The 17,723-nt window shown below is 46.7% G+C and overlaps 1 protein-coding gene across 2 annotated transcripts in view; it reads right to left on the reverse strand.

Moving 5' to 3' along the window:
- Positions 1–8,274: 8,274 nt before the first annotated feature.
- Positions 8,275–17,723, reverse strand: part of NUP214 (nucleoporin 214) — a 265,238-nt gene continuing 255,789 nt past the window's right edge. For both annotated transcript variants that reach the window (XM_082258635.1, XM_082258634.1), the window contains 2 exons: positions 16,242–16,300; positions 8,275–8,398 (listed from right to left, as the gene is read on the reverse strand). In XM_082258635.1, coding sequence (XP_082114761.1) covers positions 16,264–16,300 — 37 coding nt within the window. In that variant the 3' untranslated portion in view covers positions 8,275–8,398; positions 16,242–16,263. The remainder of the gene's footprint in view (positions 8,399–16,241; positions 16,301–17,723) is intronic.

Here is a 17,723-nt window from a genome sequence, read left to right on the forward strand (position 1 = left end):
AAAAACAGATGCTTGGTGTTCAAAAGCCCCTGAAGCGGAATTGGTAGAGTGCAGAATAGATTATTAAGGAAGGGAGGGACCCTGTCCTTAGACTATAAACTTGAAAGATGCCTGGTCTTATCCACCTAGGCAATGGTGGAATGAGAAACAGTGAGCCCCTGCAGAAACGTTTGGAAAGCAGAGGGAACCAGATTGCTGAAGAAGCTGTAGCCAAAAGGTAGACTTCCACAGAAAACTCCTTGGTATGTCTTGGAGCAAGACATAAGGAGGGAAGAACAATGTCCTAACTCAGACTTGCTGCGCAGAGATGATAGCAATAATAAAAGTAACTTTGGGAGTGAGGTCTGGCACAGGATTATTCCAAATGTATTTAAATGGTGGACTCTAAAGGGCCAGGAAAGCCAAATTAAAGTCCCATGGAGTCACAGAGGAACGTTGCCGCTTGATGGCACTCAAGGCCAGATAAGATAAAGGACAGGATGCATCAAATGGATACCAAAGCGGACGAGGGATAAGCTGTAAAGGCGGAAAGGTGTAGAATAGGGTGAACTGATAGAGGCAGAGTCACACAGGTTTCCACAGGGTCACTGGATCTGGCAAAAAAAATGTTCCACTTTGTTGGTGATTCTGGACACCAGAAGATCCACATCCAGCATTCCCCCACTTGTGGCAAAGGGCTTGGAACATGAGATGGAAAGCCTATTCCCCCGGATTCAGATGCTGAAGACTGAGAAAGTCCACATGAAATATGGATGGCAGACAGGCTTGAGAGGTGCAACTTCTGGTGCCTTCTTGATCGTTGGCATTGTGTAAATGGATTCTGGTGAGGCAACCTCGCAGCTGAGAGGTCCAGTGTTAAAAGGGACAACGAAATTGCCCTGAGTTCCAGGATGTGGATAGAAAGACAAGCTTCCTCCAACAACCATGTCCCTTGTACCAAGAAGTTAAGATGCTGATGCAGTGAAGAAACCGGTTCAGGTGAGCACAGCATTGGATCCTGGGACAGACGAGTGTCTGTTTATTAAAAGTCAGCAACTACATGTTTTGTAGTAGATAACTTATTTTTCACACATGACAGAAGCTCCTCCTAAAGGAGCCCTTCCCTCAACAGAATATTGCCGATTAAGCTTTTGGGAGGGGGGAAAATTTCAGAACATTTTTCTCTTTTTCAGGTTAAGGCCAGTCATCATACAAAACAAGTGAGTGTACAGAGAAGATCAATTTGGGTTTTGGCATTTTAAGGGAACTGTGGCTGGAGACCTTAAGGCAAAGGTGTACCGCATCAATAAGGATCCTTGACCACATCTCTACTGAAACCATTTATTTATTTACACACTACAATCTGCATTTATTTTGACTAGTAAAATATTTTAACCCCCCAAAGAATGATATATTTTCTGAAGGCAAAGGCCCTGTAAAATAAAATGGTGGCAGTTGCATTTTTCACAGTATTATATTTATATTATATTAAAATAAAAGCAGTATTAAACGCAAAAGCAACATTTATTTATGTTTCAATAATTTTTATTGAAATAAACAAGGAAACAATGCATCAAAAGCATTACGTAATAAGTTGAGCGTTACAGAAGAGAGAGTTGAGGTACAGTTGACCACACAAAGAGGCATCAGCCCGCAACTATACCCCTCATGTCAAATGAGGGCTACCTATACCTGCATCAGCAGTTGATAGCAAATATGAAAAAGGGAATATTTGACCATAAAGAAGTTGTCATAGTTGTAATGCATAAAAAAGATGTAAATGAACGTAAAAACAAAAACATAGAAATAACTTAACAACTGAGTCCAGTGAGTCCACCTACGCTGAAAAAGAATTGAAACAGTTCAGAAACATCATACAGTATTACATCATCACTCATGTGCGTTTCTTATACCTTTCTGCCCATATGTCCCATCTATTCCTACAAGCTTCAAGTTTATTGGATGAAGCAACATTTAGTTAATGCAGACGTCACATCTAAGATATTGTAAGCTGCAATATGTTTTCCTTTTTAGGCTCTCTTTTTCTGTTTTCGTATGGTGATCAATCCAGTAAATCTGTGGTTTTTCTAAAGAATAAGCTCTCCAGCAGTTAAAGAGATGGGACCAACCATTTACTACTGATGAGGTGCTTACAATGATCAGCTTTTTTCTATGTAAAACCTTTATCCCAAAAAGAAAAATGGTTGTTGTAACTGCTTATGCAGTGTGAGTTGGAGTTCAGCTTTGATTTGTATCTAAATCTGCTAGTACATCTAATTCTTACCTCTCTCAGACTAGCAATGCTTCTGTCCAAAGGTGCCCCCCTGTGCTCCTTCACCCAGAGTGGGGGCACTCTAATACAGGTGATGTGTTAGTGGCCAGATCACTAGGTGAAGAGGGGGGAAAAAGCCTAAAACAAAGAAAACGAATGCAGCCACCACATGTAATGATTGGTAAGCTGCAATATATTACATTTAAAGTTTTAGGTTTAATACCACTTGAATTCTAGTGCACATAAATACAATAGAATACCCACTTTTTGGGTAAAATATAAAAGATGGGGTGTGTCGAGTAAATAGATCCCAAACATGTCAAGCCTTTAAATTGTGCACAGCTGCAAAATGGCAAAAAACTATGATAACTAAAACTGTCTATATGCGAGACTTTAAAAGCCACAGCATCCCTCAAAATGTTCACTCCCCTGCTCACATTAGGCAAGTAGAAATAAGCTGAAGGCGAGTGTGGAGCAGGCTACGGACTGACCAGTAAGGGGCGACGCACACGGATGCAGAGGCTGGGGTACGATAGTGACAGATCCTCCTCCACTGGTCCATGTAGATCCCAGGCTCTCCCTAACCTGCACTGACAGCTTGGTGAGTGGGAGAATGGGACAGATCGGCTCCCCCCCATGACCCCCCCCCCCCCCCCCCGCATATACTAGGATGCTTTTAAATGTACCTTGGTGGAAAAGAGGTTAGGCTCTTAAGGAATTTCTGCAAAAAAAATCCTGTTTCTGGCCTGAGCTTTTAGAGACAAAGGATTATCTTCTTCCTTCTCCGCAGGTGGCATAACAGCTAGTAGAGGAGTCAGGAACAGACTCTGGCGGAAAGGCTGAGGGGGTCTTTGGTGTCTTCGCCCTCCATAAAGGCTTTTACCCTTCCCAGAAATTAAGACCTGGTGATAGAAAATTATTTTCTGGAAAAAGAAAGGGTGTGTGTGTGCCAGGGGATGCAACAGATGCCCAGAGGAGGGTAGAAACTTGGATAGAGAACTACGGCCTTCTGAGGAGGGACTATCCTCCCCCCCAGAGTCGTTAGCTGATCCTTGACTTGGTGTCCCCAGAGGGGTACTCAAAACAGTCACTTTGGGTTGTGGGAAGAGTTGTGATCAATATGCCAAGCACTTAAAAGAACTGGGAACCCAGGTTGGCTGTAGTACTCTGCAGGAGCAGAGCTGATCCAGTTCTCTGCAAGCCAGGGCGGGAAAGAAAATGATACATTAAAATGGTTCTAAAGACAGAAGGATTTTTACCTTATTGAATTCTCTGCATTAAGATAAAAAACCTTCTGTGTGCAGCTCCCCCCCCCCCCCTTATACTTACCTGAGCCCGAACTTAATCCAGTGCTGTGCTCTCGGCTCTCTCTTCACTGGAGCGATCAGCTCCCACTGCTATCAGTCACAGCCTGTGAGGAGAGAGCAGGGCATGGGGCCAGGCAGAGTTGTGTGTGTCCATAGACACACAGAGCATGGCCCAGAAAAGAGACAGTATGAGTGTTCCCAGGCACTTTAAGGGGAGGAGCCAGGAGTGCCGCTGTCGGACCCCGAAGAGGAGAATCATGGCTGCTCTGTTTCAAACCATTGCACAGAGCGGGTAAGTATGGCATTAAGTACAATCGCGGCCCCTGGTGATGACCTAATAAAAACGCATTTGAATAATCAAAGTGAGATAAAAGATGTGTGCTTGAACTGGCACTCCTGCCTACGGCAGCAACACCACTAGTCCCCAGGTGATTACAGAACACACAGCACCCTGGGAAGGTCTGTTAGCATGGACTCGCCACACAAATCGTCTTCTTCCAGTATCAGGATATTAGGAACAAATACAATTTTGGCTTGCCTTATATTATGTACACTTAGGAAAGAATCCAGGCCGTTTTTAAAGCAATTTACTGAGCTGACCAGAACCACCTCTTGAGGGAGTCTATTCCACATGTTTCCAGCTCTAACTGTGAAGAAATATTTCCGGGTTTGGAGATTAAATCTTTTTTTCTCCAGATGTAATGCCGCCTCGTCCTATGTAATGACCTAAAGTGAATAACTCAACATCAATTTCCTTATATAGATTCCTTATGTATTTGAACATGCTGATCATATCTCTCTCTCCCCGCCCCCCTTAATCTCCTTTTCTCATAAGAGAATAAATTCAGTTCCTCTAATCTTTCCTCATAGCGGAGCTCCATGCCTCTTATCAGTTTGGTTGCCCTTCTCTGCACTCTCTCTAGTTCCCCGATATCCTTTCGAGAACTGGTGCCCAAAACTGAACTGCATATTCCAGATGAGGTCTTAATCTTATAGGACAAATCATTAGTAAGAAATTTAAATATTTTTAATAAGGTAAATATAAATAAATAGTATACATTTACCCTACATTCACACCTGAGCGTAGCGTTTTTCGCGCGTTTTTTTTACCGCGATTTTACCGCGATTTTTGCGGCGTTTTTTACCGCGATTTTACCGCGATTTTTACCGCGATTTTTGTGCAGGCGTTTTTAGATTGAATAGAGATCAATGGAAAACGCCTGTAATCTGCCCAAAAAGAAGCTCATGTACTTTTTTGAGCGTTGGGCGTTTTGTATACAGCGTCAAAACGCTCAGATGTGAACAGGGGCCATTGAAATGAATAGGATTTGTCTTGTTGGGCGTTTTGAGAGCTGATCCTAGAGCAGAAAAACGCCCCAAAAACGCCCCAAAACGCCCACATGTGAACGGAGCCTTAAAAATTGTGATCAGAAGGTGGCATGCTCTAAACCGCTTTCGGAGGCTATAATATCAAACAAATATGAAGCAGGAGTAAGTAGACCAGAATGCAAGTCACTCAGAACACACTTACACCCTTCCAGGACTATTTGGCTTGGTCAGTCTACACAGGGGGAGTTTACAGTATATTTATTTGCAAGCTGCAGGTTAAATATACAATGTAGTATACTTTTATTTGTATAATATAGAATTTATACAAATAAAAAAAGATATAAAACTTCAGTTTAGCCAACTGTAACCTTTCAAAAAGATGTTTAAAATAAATTTGACCAAAAACCATTTCACGTTAAGAATATAAAAGTACACAATTCAGAGAATTACATAAAGTTAAATTTCACTCTCTCAAACACTGACACATTTTTACTCATCATGCTGCTAGCATTAGTAAATAGGTAAAGTTTAAAACAAGAAAATATGATATACTTTTCTATTTCCCTGGTTACCTCCTGGCTATTAGGCCTGGGCAAATGATGTTATACATTCCAAGAGTCTTCAGGAGGGGTTCTCTCAGCTAAGCACATCTCCTGCCTGCATGTCTGAGGTATGGGCAGATGGCTTCCAGGAAGTAAATGCTACATGAATGTGCCCTTACTCAAGATGTCCACAGACAAATGCTGGGATGTTTATTCAAAGTGATTTATCAGCAAAATAAAATATGGATGGATGGATTGGTGCTTTTGCTTTAAATATGAAAAATCATTTAAATAGCCTTATTTTTTTTTGTGGCGCTCAGATACAGTGTAGTACTGCTTTAAGGTTTTGGAGCACTGCAAATGTTTGGGGAGTTTAAAGAAACCTGTGAGGTTAGAATCATAGGGGCTACCAATGCAGATTTGGGATTTAAATGTAAAAGATCTTTGCGGTTTCTCAGATCCTAGCTTCATTACCTAAAGTCACTGGCCTGAAAGAAGAACCGAGTCAAAACTAGTTTACTGAATATTTGTTCTTGTGCATCAACTTACTAAGCAACCAGAAAAATTAAGAGGACCCCCCCTGCACCTGGCTGTCTACAACAGGGGTCTCCAAACTGTGGCCCGAGGGTCAGATGTGGTCCTTTGCTTGCCTTTATCTGGCCCTTGGGGCACTATTCCTCCAACTGAGAACAATGATGGGGCATTGTTTTCATTCACTGATGCAAAGGCATTTTCTGCTCCCACCGGTCAGTCTGGCCCCCTTAAAGAAGAAGTAAAGTCTGTTGATTTTTTTGTTTTGTTTTTTCTTACCTGGAAAGTAAAGGCTTAATGTAATATGATGCATCGCATACTAGCACATCATGTTACACTTACCTCCAAACGAAGCTCTCGTCATCCCCGCGGGAGGCCAAATTCATCTTCACCTGTCTTCCTTCCGGGTCTGCGGACTCCAGCTGTGTTACTGGCCGGAGCCCTGTGATGTCACTCCCGCCGGTCACGGCACAGGGCTCTGAAGAAACGGCACAGGCGGCGTTTCCTTCAGAGTGCATGCGCCAATGACGTCATCGGCTGCATGCAATATATACATCTCCTAAACCAGGGCGTGACAAATTTTCTTTGAATCTAGGAGCATGCTAAAAAAAGTTAGGAGCCAGTTTTTCAAATCAGCTGCCCGGCACCCAAAAAAAAAAAAAAAAAAAAAAAAAGCAAGAAAGAATTAATAGGTAAGGAGAAAAAGAAAGGAGAGAGGAAAAAAGGAGAAAAAGAAAGGAGAGAGGAAAAAGGAGAGGGAGGTAGAGAAGAGGGGGTAGGTAAAGGGGAGAGCAAGAGGGAGATGTGGGGGGTAGGAGAAGGGGAGAAGAGAGAGAGAGAGAGACTGACTCAGGCAGATGTGTAGATGTACAGTGAGGTCCCCCTCAGCACTATGGTGTGTACAGAGGAATCCACCAGAAGTATGGCACTCTCCCACCTCCTTCCTCACATACCCAGAAAATGGCCTGCTCGGCTCCCCCACAAACGTGTCTATGGGGGGGGGGGGTTGCTGAGGAAGCAGTGACATGCAGGGGCAGGCTGGAGCAGAGGAATGGGGAGCGGGTGATACATGAAATGCTGTGCAGAGCCCAAGCCACCATTCCCCCGCCTCACATACCACTCAGCTGCGGACCTGGCACTCTTAGGCTCCATGTACACGGGACGCTGGAAATGGCCGTTTAGGAGCTGTTGGGCGTTTTTTTCAGAAGCCCCTGCACCCATCTACATTTTATCTTATCTGTCCATGTACACAGGGTCGTTTACAGTCATTTGCAGGCAGTTGCATTCAGGGACTTTTTTTAGAACGCAATTATTTGCGTTCGAACGTGTGTTTCCCGGCATTTCAAACGCACAAACGCGTCCGAACGCGTCTGAACGCGTCCGAACGCATACGAACGCGATGACCCGCGTTTAGCGTTCGCGTTTTTCCATTTTAAAGGGGAATAATTTTTTTTGACCTCTAGGAACGGTTCTAAACGCAAACGCCCGTAAACGCCGCTAAACGCCCGCTAAACGCGGGTACAAACGCGACTGAACGGACGTTTCAAACGTCCTAAAAATTCCAGCATTCAAAGGGACTTTTAACAACGTCCCGTGTACATGAAGCCTAACCTGATGTCAGATAGATGTGTGCCGGGCGACCGCAACGAAGAGAGCTGACAGTGGCAGAAGTCAAGCAGTGCATCCTATGGATGTGCTGAAAGTGGAGAAGAGGCAGCCGGTTCTGATTGGTCAGCGCGTCTATGTGACAGCGCTGACCAATTAGAATGCCTCATGTCCGTACACCAAGTATGGATAGGAGCCGTGGGGATTTCAAATCTCTGGATCATCAAAGCGGCATCCCGATGCCTGACAGCAGACGGCTGAAATCCTAGGCACCTGGACTCAGTTTCTAGTCGCCAATGCGACCTGGCTCCTGGGATTTGTCAAGCCCTGTCCTAAACAGTGCAAGTTTAGGAGATATTTACAGTACCTATAGCTAAGCCTTATTAGAGGTTTACCTATAGGTACAAACGTTACAGGGGGGTTTATAACCACTTTAAAAACTGAATGACAGTAAACTGGCCCTTTGCTCAAAAAGTTTGGAGACTTCTGCTCTAGAAGACAAAAACAAGCAAAGACAACTCCATTATTCTATCCTAACAAGACTACCTACAAGAACTTTGTAGATCTTTATGAGCATCTTGAATGTCAACGTTAGCATGGTGGTGATCCTTTCCCTTTTACTTTGACAGACATCACTTCTTTGAGCATCTTGATATATACTGTACTTCTCATGCAGTTTACATTTATTCATATATTAAAGACAGAAACATTTATCATAAAACGTAAATAAAGTTTAATTTTCGCAGGAACAAAAGTACCAAACACAACAAAGATGCTGTTCTCTTGAGATCATGATCATCTGAAGTTGATGTAAAATGTTTTGTAGTCTGGATCTGTAAAAGAAAGAATGTTTGCATCTGTGACTGATACTTCAAATAACGGAATTTTTGTAAAATCTTACCTGTAAAATTCCTTTCTCTGAGTCCTCCGACAGTCGCCGCCTCTTCATATTCGTCACTATGGGGTTATTGACCTTTGCTCCGTAGGAGTAGCTAGGCAACAGAATATGTCAATATTAAAGCTTTTAACATATCCCACCCCCAGGGGGTGGTCCCCTCAGTCAATACCCTCCTGCTTCCTGTATCCATACCTCAGTTTCAGTAGAATAGCAGTACAGTACACAAACAAACCCCAAAAGAGGGGCGAGGGCAGTGACTGTCGGAGGACTCAGAGAAAGGAATTTTACAGGTAAGATTTTACAAAAATTCAGTTTTCTCTTACGTCCTCCGACAGTCGCCGCCTCTTCATATTCGTCACTATGGGGACGTCCCAAAGCAGTGCATACATGAGGGGTGGGAAACTCAGCCGCGCCCAAGGCAACGCAGTACCCACAGCAGAAAAAAGGAACCTTACCAAAGGAAGGAAACCAGCTGGGCAGCATGAAAAAACTTGCTCAACAGGAGCAACAACCCAGGAAAAACAAATAACCTAGGGACAAAAAAACATCCCAAAACAGCCAAGGGCCCAAAAATAAGGGACCCTAAGGCACTGCCGCACTAAGAACCTTGCGGCCAAAGGAAGCATCTGCCGATGCCTGAACATCCACTTTGTAGAACTTTGAGAAGGTGTGAACGGACGACCAAGTCGCCGCCTTACACACCTGAGCCACAGAAGCCCGATGACGACAGGCCCAAGACGTACTCAAAGATCTGGTAGAGTGCGCCTTCACAGGCATAGGGGGAACTTTTCCCTGCAAAGCATATGCCTGTTCAATGGTCTGTCTGATCCATTTGGCGATGGTAGAAGCCGACGCCGCCATGCCCTTCCGAGGCCCCTCTGGAAGGACAAATAGAGAATCCGTCTTGCAAAAGGATTTTGTCGATGACAGGTAAACCCTGATCGCCCGAACAACATCCAAGGAGTGTAAATCCACCTCCTTTGGATGTTTAGTCTTCGCGCAAAGCGAAGGCAAGACGATGTCCTCATTGAGATGAAACTCCGAGATCCTCTTCGGAAGAAAATAAGGATTAGGTCGCAAGACCACCTTATCCAAGTGCATCACCAAATACGGAGAACTGCAGGACAAGGCTGCCAGCTCCGACACTCTGCGAGCCGAAGTGATCGCTACCAAAAAAGCGACCTTCTTGGACAACATGGACAATGAGATCTCCCTGATCTTCTCAAAGGGAGCATGCTATAACACGGACAGAACAAGGTTCAAGTCCCATGGAGGCAAAGGCTCCCTCCTAGGAGGGACCAGATGCCGCACCCCTTGAACAAAGGTGCTAACAAAGGGGTTAGACGCCACAGGGCGCTGAAAAAGAACGGCCAGCGCAGAAATCTGACCCTTAATCGTGGCCAATGCCAAACGCTGGTCCACACCCGTTTGAAGGAAAGACAACACCCTAGACACCGAGTATGAGCGATGGGAAAACCCCCTGGACTCACACCAGGCAAAATAGGCCTTCCAAGTACGGTAGTAAACCTTCCCCCAAGAGGTCTTTCTAGCGTTGATCAAAGTGTGAATGACCTCAGGGGAGAGACCCCTATCCCTCAGGACCTCGGTTTCAACAGCCAGGCCGTCAAAGCCAGCGACTGTAAAGCAGGATGGAATATCGGTCCTTGAGACAGAAGATCTTCTCGAAGAGGCAGACGCCATGGAGCGCCGACCGCTAGATTCACGAGGTCTGCGTACCAAGACCGGCGAGGCCAGTCTGGCGCCACCAGAATCACCGTGAGCGGTTCCGAAGACAACCTGCGAAGGAACCTGGATAGCAGCTGAATCGGTGGGAATGCATACATCAGTCGATACTGATGCCATGGAGCCACTAACGCGTCCGACGCGTCTGCCCGAGGATCGCGCGTCCTTGCCACGAACCTTCCCACCTTGTTGTTCAGACGAGACGCGAACAGGTCCACATCCGGAAGACCCCACTTCGCGCACAACATCTGAAAGACATCCAGGTGGAGTGACCATTCTCCCTGGTCCAGGGTCTGGCGACTCAGATAATCCGCCTGCCAGTTCTCCACCCCCGGAATGTGAACCGCCGTGATCGCCGGGATGTGCGTCTCGGCCCAAGACAGAATGTCGGCCACCTCCCGAGCCGCTCGGGCACTCCTAGTGCCCCCTTGGTGGTTGATGTAGGCCACCGCTGTGGCATTGTCCATCTGCACCCGAACCGGACGGCCCTGAAGCTTGTCCGTCCAACGTCGAAGGCAGAGATTTATCGCCCGCAATTCCAGAATGTTGATCGGAAGGGAGGATTCCTCCTCCGACCAAGTTCCCTGGGCGGACAGAACACCCAGAACACCACCCCAGCCCGACAGGCTGGCATCCGTGGTGTTCACCGTCCACGAAAGAGGGCGAAAAGACTTGCCCCCCCGACACCGCCGGGGACTGTAGCCACCACAGAAGATCCCTTCTGGTGCGAGGACTCAACGAGATCTGAAGATCCAGAGATTGCGGTCGCCTGTCCCACCTGGACAGGATCTCCGCTTGGAGACCCCTCGTGTGAAACTGGGCGAAGGGAATCGCCTTGAAAGCCGAGACCATCAATCCCAGACACCTCATGCCCATCCGGAGGGACGAGCACGGAACGTCCCTGAGGGACCTGACTTCTTCCTGAAGTGTCCTGAGCTTGTCCTCCGGCAGGAAGACCTTCGCCTGAACAGAGTCCAGGATCATTCCCAGGTAGGGAAGACGAACCGACGGGCATAGCGTCGATTTTGGAAAGTTTATCGTCCAACCAAACTCCTGTAGAGTCTGCATCGTGACGGACAGGTCTTTTACCAGACCCTGACTGGTCGCAGACCGAACCAGAATGTCGTCCAGATACCCCAGGACCGAGATGCCCTGGGCTCTCAATAAAGCCAGAACCGGTGCAAGCACCTTGGTGAACACCCGCGGAGCCGAAGCGAGACCAAAAGGCAGCGCCACGAATTGGTAATGATCCTCCGCAATGGCGAATCGAAGGTACCTCTGGTGACTCTCGAAAATGGGGATGTGAAGGTATGCATCCTTCAAATCGATGGATGCCATGAATTCTCCCGGAACTAGAGCAGCCACCACCGAGCGCAGGGATTCCATGCGGAACTTGCGAACCCGCACAAAGCGGTTCAGAGCTTTTAAGTCCAGAATTGGACGTACCTTGCCCTCCTTTCTGGGCACAGTGAACAGATTTGAATAAAACCCCCGAAATCTGTCCCGATGAGGCACCGGAACCACCACTCCCTGAGCCCGCAGGTCCCGCACCGCCAGGTGCAGATCCCGCAAAACGCTCCGGAGACAGCTGAAGATTTGAGGGAAAAAATCTGCTCGCCGGGCCGAGAGAGAAACTCGATCTTGTAACCAGACCGAACGATCTCCTGAACCCACCTGTCCCGAACGCGGGCCAGCCAGGGTTGAAGAAAACCGAGCAAACGTCCCCCCACCCCAGAACTGGGTGAGGGCGCCCCTTCAGGCCGCATTGTTATGGGCAGCGGACCCGGACTGGCCGGACTTCTGCTTACCTGTCCACGGCTTCTTTTGGGAGCCTTGACCTTTGAAGGGTTTGCCCTTATAGTGCGACCGAAAGGCACGAAAGGACCCCTGAGAGGGTCTAAACGAAGCATGCTTCTTACCTTGAGCAACCTTAGCCTTGTGAGACTGGGGCAAGAGCGTGCTCTTACCCCCAGTGATCCCCTTAATCAGCGTATCCAAGGAATCGCCAAAGAGGCGAGATCCCGTATAAGGTAGATTAGCTAAAGTTTTGCGAGAAGATTGGTCCACAGACCAACATTTCAGCCGTATCAAGCGGCGTGTCAACACCGCCACGCTGTGCACACGTGCAGCCAAAGGGACTATATCTAAGTCCGCATCACACAAATACATGACACCCTGATGAATTCGATCCACCATAGCCAGCGTTGTCGGCGGGGCAGAATCAGCCACCAGGATGCGCCTGAGCACCTGCATCCAATCCGCGACAGCCTGAGCTGCCATAAGGGAAGCAAAAATAGCTTTTAGCATGGAACCGGTAACCGAGTAAGTATGGCGGGCAAGAGACTCCAGTCTCCTGTCCGTGGGATCCCGGAACACCGGGGTATCCTCCGCCGGAATTGCAGTAGATTTATTCAAAACTGCCACCGTGTGATCCACCGGAGGCGGCACACACCAACGTTCATCAGTGGCGGGTGTGAAGGGATAACGCAGCTTGAACCTACTTGGCACAGCAAAAGGCTTCTTTATATTGCGCCATTGTTCACTAACAGCGTGCTGAAAATCCTCAGTGCAAGGAAAAACCTGCGATGATTTGCGTCTCCGCTGCGTCCCATAAGAGGCCAGGACGGCAGGAAGACACGGTTCATCCTGCAAATGCAGTGTTTGTTTGATAGAAGCAACCAATTCATCCATGATTGCAAGCTCTTCAGACGAGCCGGGGGGGGGGGGGGGAATCATCAACCCCTTCAACCTCTGCCTCCCCTTCCGACCCTACAAGGTCAAGGGACGACCGGGACCCCGAAAAGGGGACCCCAGCCATAGCAGCCCCATCACCATCGCCCTCTGAATCAGAGGAAATTGAAACTCTGGGCCGTTTTGTGGATTGAGCAGCCACAAGCATCTGCACCTGAGCAGCTAGGTTAGCCACAATGGTAGCCAAATCGCCCCCCTCGGGGGAAGCAGCAGACCCTTGGCCCCCCACTAAAGTGGGAGGAAATTTGCTTTCCTGAGAATCCATGCCCCAAAAGTTTGCAGGAAAAAAAGGGGTACTGCCCCTTTAAGATCGCGGCGAGCGTAGCCCACCGCACACACACAGTACACACCGACCCCCACAGGGAGAAGTACAAAACTTAGGCAAGGAATACAGAAATAAGGAAGGTAAACCTGGAGAGATCACTCAGGCCGCTGCATCGATTGCTGTTCTCAGGGCAAAGGAAGTGATGCAATACAGACCGCTCCTATAAAGCCTATGGAAGGCTACACAAAAATGGCCGCCGGAGGAGGACTGCAAAGGCAGAGACCATGCAGCGCTGACATGTGGCCTGAGCGACCGCCGCCAAAATGGCGGCGCTTGGCGCCAAAGACGCCGCTCTCCCCACACAGTATCGGCCACCATAAGCCTGCTGCAATAAAATGGCGGGTCGCCGAAAGTATGCCCATAAACATGTCTCACATCATGCCCCACAGCATACAGCATGTCACACAGAAAAAAACACAGCCTGTTACACAAAACATGGCAGAGGAACCCCCCCCCCCTTGCAGCCCACAGCAAGCAGCAATCCAGACAGGGAGCCCCAGTGTTTTCAGACATGCAGGGTTACACAATCCCAGACTGACACCCACTAAAAAGACAGGTCCCCACACAGAGTACACTTACCTCCTGAATGGCGTGGGGAGCCCGCCCAAGCGATCAAGCCACTGCACAGAGGACAGGGAGAGTGGCAGTCAGGACGCAATAGAACTGCGGTGCGAAACCGCATGGCGTCCAGTGAGGTAGCCACCTCACCGCAGCATCCCTGCAGTGAACAGGGATGGGTCGTTCACACATGCCAGGAAAAAAACCTGACTGAACGCTCGATGGCAGGCTGGGAAGCCAGTGGCCCTGAGCCCCGGAACCCCAGGGAGGCCAGCCCGAGACCCAGCATCTTCATCAGAAGAACCTAACTAGTGCTGAAAAATAAACAGCTAATAAAAGGAAGAGAAAAAACTTCAAATAAAATCAAAGAAAGAAAAGAAGCTGAGACTGAAAAGCCCCAGCACAGAATCAGCCAGCCTACTCCTGAGCTAGACAATTGAAACTGAGGTATGGATACAGGAAGCAGGAGGGTATGGACTGAGGGGACCACCCCCTGGGGGTGGGATATGTTAAAAGCTTTAATATTGACATATTCTGTTGCCTAGCTACTCCTACGGAGCAAAGGTCAATAACCCCATAGTGACGAATATGAAGAGACGGCGACTGTCGGAGGACGCAAGAGAAAAATAGTTTTCTAAAAAGAAAAAAAAATCTCTTTCTTTGGGTAAACTAATGTGAAGGGCACTTAAGTGTATTTAAACCAAAAAACAAAAATGTATTATATACTGTAGCAGCTTTTTTTTTTTTTTTTTTTATAGACTCCTTCACCATATTTTCACCTGTTAATTCTGCTGTTTTTTTTCAACTTATTAAAAAGTGGCAGTTACAGGGTTGAGACAAACCATTTAATGCTGACAGTAGTGCCCACAATTGTTACCTTTTATTAATTTTTGTAAAACTGTTGTTGTAACTGCCTAAAAAGTATTACCTGGAGTTTTAACGTGTTAGTCACATCCATCTAAATTTGATATTGCACCTATGGGTCACCACATACATTGCAATCTGAGTATACAATCAACGTTATATTTAAGAAAACTAGAAAATGGGGACCTGCCTAATCTATCCATTCAGGCAAGTATGAACTATACAGTTGTTGGTAGATCTAAAGGAGATTGCTTGTCCATTAAGTGGAGCCACCCTTAAGCAGGCCACACACATTACAAACTGATTGTATAAGCTCTATATTCTATATACTCTCCTTTAGAACTACCACAACTACTGTGTGTAGTAAAAGCTCTGCCTGAACAATCTATTCCATATGTATCCAGTCAGATAAGCTCTTGTACTACATCGCTATTGGTAGTTCTAAAGGAGATTTTACAATCAGATTGTATAGTGTGTTGCTTAAGAATGGAAGTTTGTTACTGCCAGAATCACCAAGGCCTGGTAAGCTACATTATATATAACATTTTTGTTTTGGGGTTTAGATACACATTAAAGCAAACCTGAAGAACCTAATAAAGTGAGACTTGGAGAGGTGACGTGCAGGCATCTCTTATACATCTAGAGTGACCTTTAACCTCCCAAGAGCTACAGCAATGTTAGACAATTAAACAAGCTATTATGGCCATTGACTCTGTCCCACTAATGCCTTCAGAACATTCAGAACATCAGAGGAATTATCGTCCAGTTTTATTTGCATGCTAGTCTCACATCGGAAATAAAGAAGTCTCGTATGACAAAATACAACTTCGGAAGTGATAAATTGTGTTGTATTGTAATGTATTCTTTAGTTTCCAAGCATGCATGTTCTTGGTTTTCCAATTTGTTTTGTACGAATACTGTACTGATTAAAACAAAAATTGTACGATCTGGTATCATACGAGAACATTTTTCGTTTGTCCCTTTGGGTAATTTCACATGAACTATTGTGATTGGCTCTGGAAAGCTATGCACGAACAATCAGATTATCGTACGATCGCTTAGAAAGCGGTTTCGTCCAATTTTCTGATCGTGTGGACTAGGCATTACTCCCCTATTTTATTATTGAACTGTAATGGGAGATCCCACTGGCCGATGGTGAGGTGCAAGAGGTTGACCAATCCAAAGCCCTCAACCCTAATAGCTCTGTCAGATACTGGTCCCATTGCCCTCTAGCAGAAAATAGGAATGATGTACAAACATCTGCAGATACCTAGTAACCTACTAACAAAGCTAAAATAGTACTAGGCACAAATGCTGTACAATTAAAACAACATTTATTTAAAAAGCATGAGATAGCCTTTGGTAAAATGCATTGCATCTTTTGAAGCAGCAAGCAACAGATGAGTAGGTAGATGCTTAGTATACAGTCAGGATGTTATTGTAGTTTCTGAGAGGCAATGCAGTCACATGATTACAAGGAGAAAATCAGGGGGGAAAAAAAAAAATAAAAAAAAAAAATAAAAAATAAAAAAGTCACCTTTCTTTCTAGATACATCCATTCAGCCTCTCCAGCCACCCCCAAATGCAGATGTAGACCTGTGGAAATGAAGATGGGATTAGCCATGTACAGATGTGCAAAAGTTAACCTTTTTGCAATTATTACAACCAGAAAATATTAAACAGTTAAAAAAAAATCAAATCAAAGATTGGCTCCTTTGATATCTTTAAACTTTCATCATTTAGCTTTCATAACTATGCCTAATGATACATTACTGCACTTTGTTACTGCAAGAAACTCGGAAACAGGAGAAATGCTGCGACTCGGGCTGAGACTCTGTCATATGCGACCTTGCGAGTCATTTACCTCGCAAGTCAGCCCCCGTTTGGTGGGGCTACGTCACGGCCGACCTAGTGCTCGCTGGCCAGACTGGGGTGACCGCTGGATCTAGATTATCCAGCCCGTCGCCCAGTCCAGCAGTTAAATGTAGATCTCACAGGAAAAAAACCAGGAGAAAAAATTGCCAGGACCAGAGATCCCAGCAAGGAACTAGGTCTTTACTCCTGACTAGGCAGAAAGAAAAACTGAGTACATATAGCAGAGAGAGGGAGTATACTCCCTGGGACTGCCCATAGGCGTAGCCAGACTTTTTTTTCTGCCTAGTGTCCTACTCCTGTAGGGGGCAGTATAACCAAATGGTTAAGATGATCAGGAGCTGTGTCCATCAATGAACGAAAGAGAAAAGAGCGAGGGTGAGCACCAAGCGACTCACACCACGAAATGTACGCTTTCCACGTACGATGGTAGACCTTCCTAGAAGTAGACTTCCCAGCTTTCAGTAGTGTAGGAATCACCGACCCAGACAAACCTTTATCCTTCAGCACCTGGCTTTTAACAGCCAAGCCGTCAAAGCCAGCGACAAAGCAGGATGGAAGAGGTAGTCTCCAAGGGGCGTCGGTGACCAATTGCACCAAGTCAGCGTACCAAGACCGGCAAGGTCCGTCCAGGGCCACTAGAATGACCGGAATTTCTTCTGCCTTGATCCTGTGCAAGAGTCTCGGCAGACGCTTGAGAGGAGGGAAGGTTTAAATCAGATGATATTGGCCCCAGGGGGCTAGCAGCGTGTCTGTGGCATCCGCTAGCGGATCCCAACTGTGCCACAAACCTGTGCACCTTACTGTTGAGCCGGGACGCCAACAGATCCATCTCAGGGGTGCCCCACTGGAGACACATCTGATGATGAAACACCTCCGGATGAAAGGACTACTGCCCTTGGTCCAACGCCTGCAGGCTGAGATAATCCGTCTGCCAATTTTCCTCCCCTGGAATGTGTGCAGCGGACAGGGCTGGAACGAACCGCTTTGCCCATGGAAGAATGCCGGCTACCTCCAGAGATGCCAACACACTTCTTGTTCAACCCTGGTGATTGACATAAGAAACGGCCGTGGCATTGTCCAATTGGATTCGCACTGGACACCCCTGAAGGCGATCCGTCCAGTGATACAGGCACAGTCTGATCGC

The sequence above is a fragment of the Pelophylax lessonae genome (genome assembly GCF_965119305.1).
Source record: "Pelophylax lessonae genome assembly, chromosome: 5".
Lineage (NCBI taxonomy): Eukaryota > Metazoa > Chordata > Amphibia > Anura > Ranidae > Pelophylax > Pelophylax lessonae.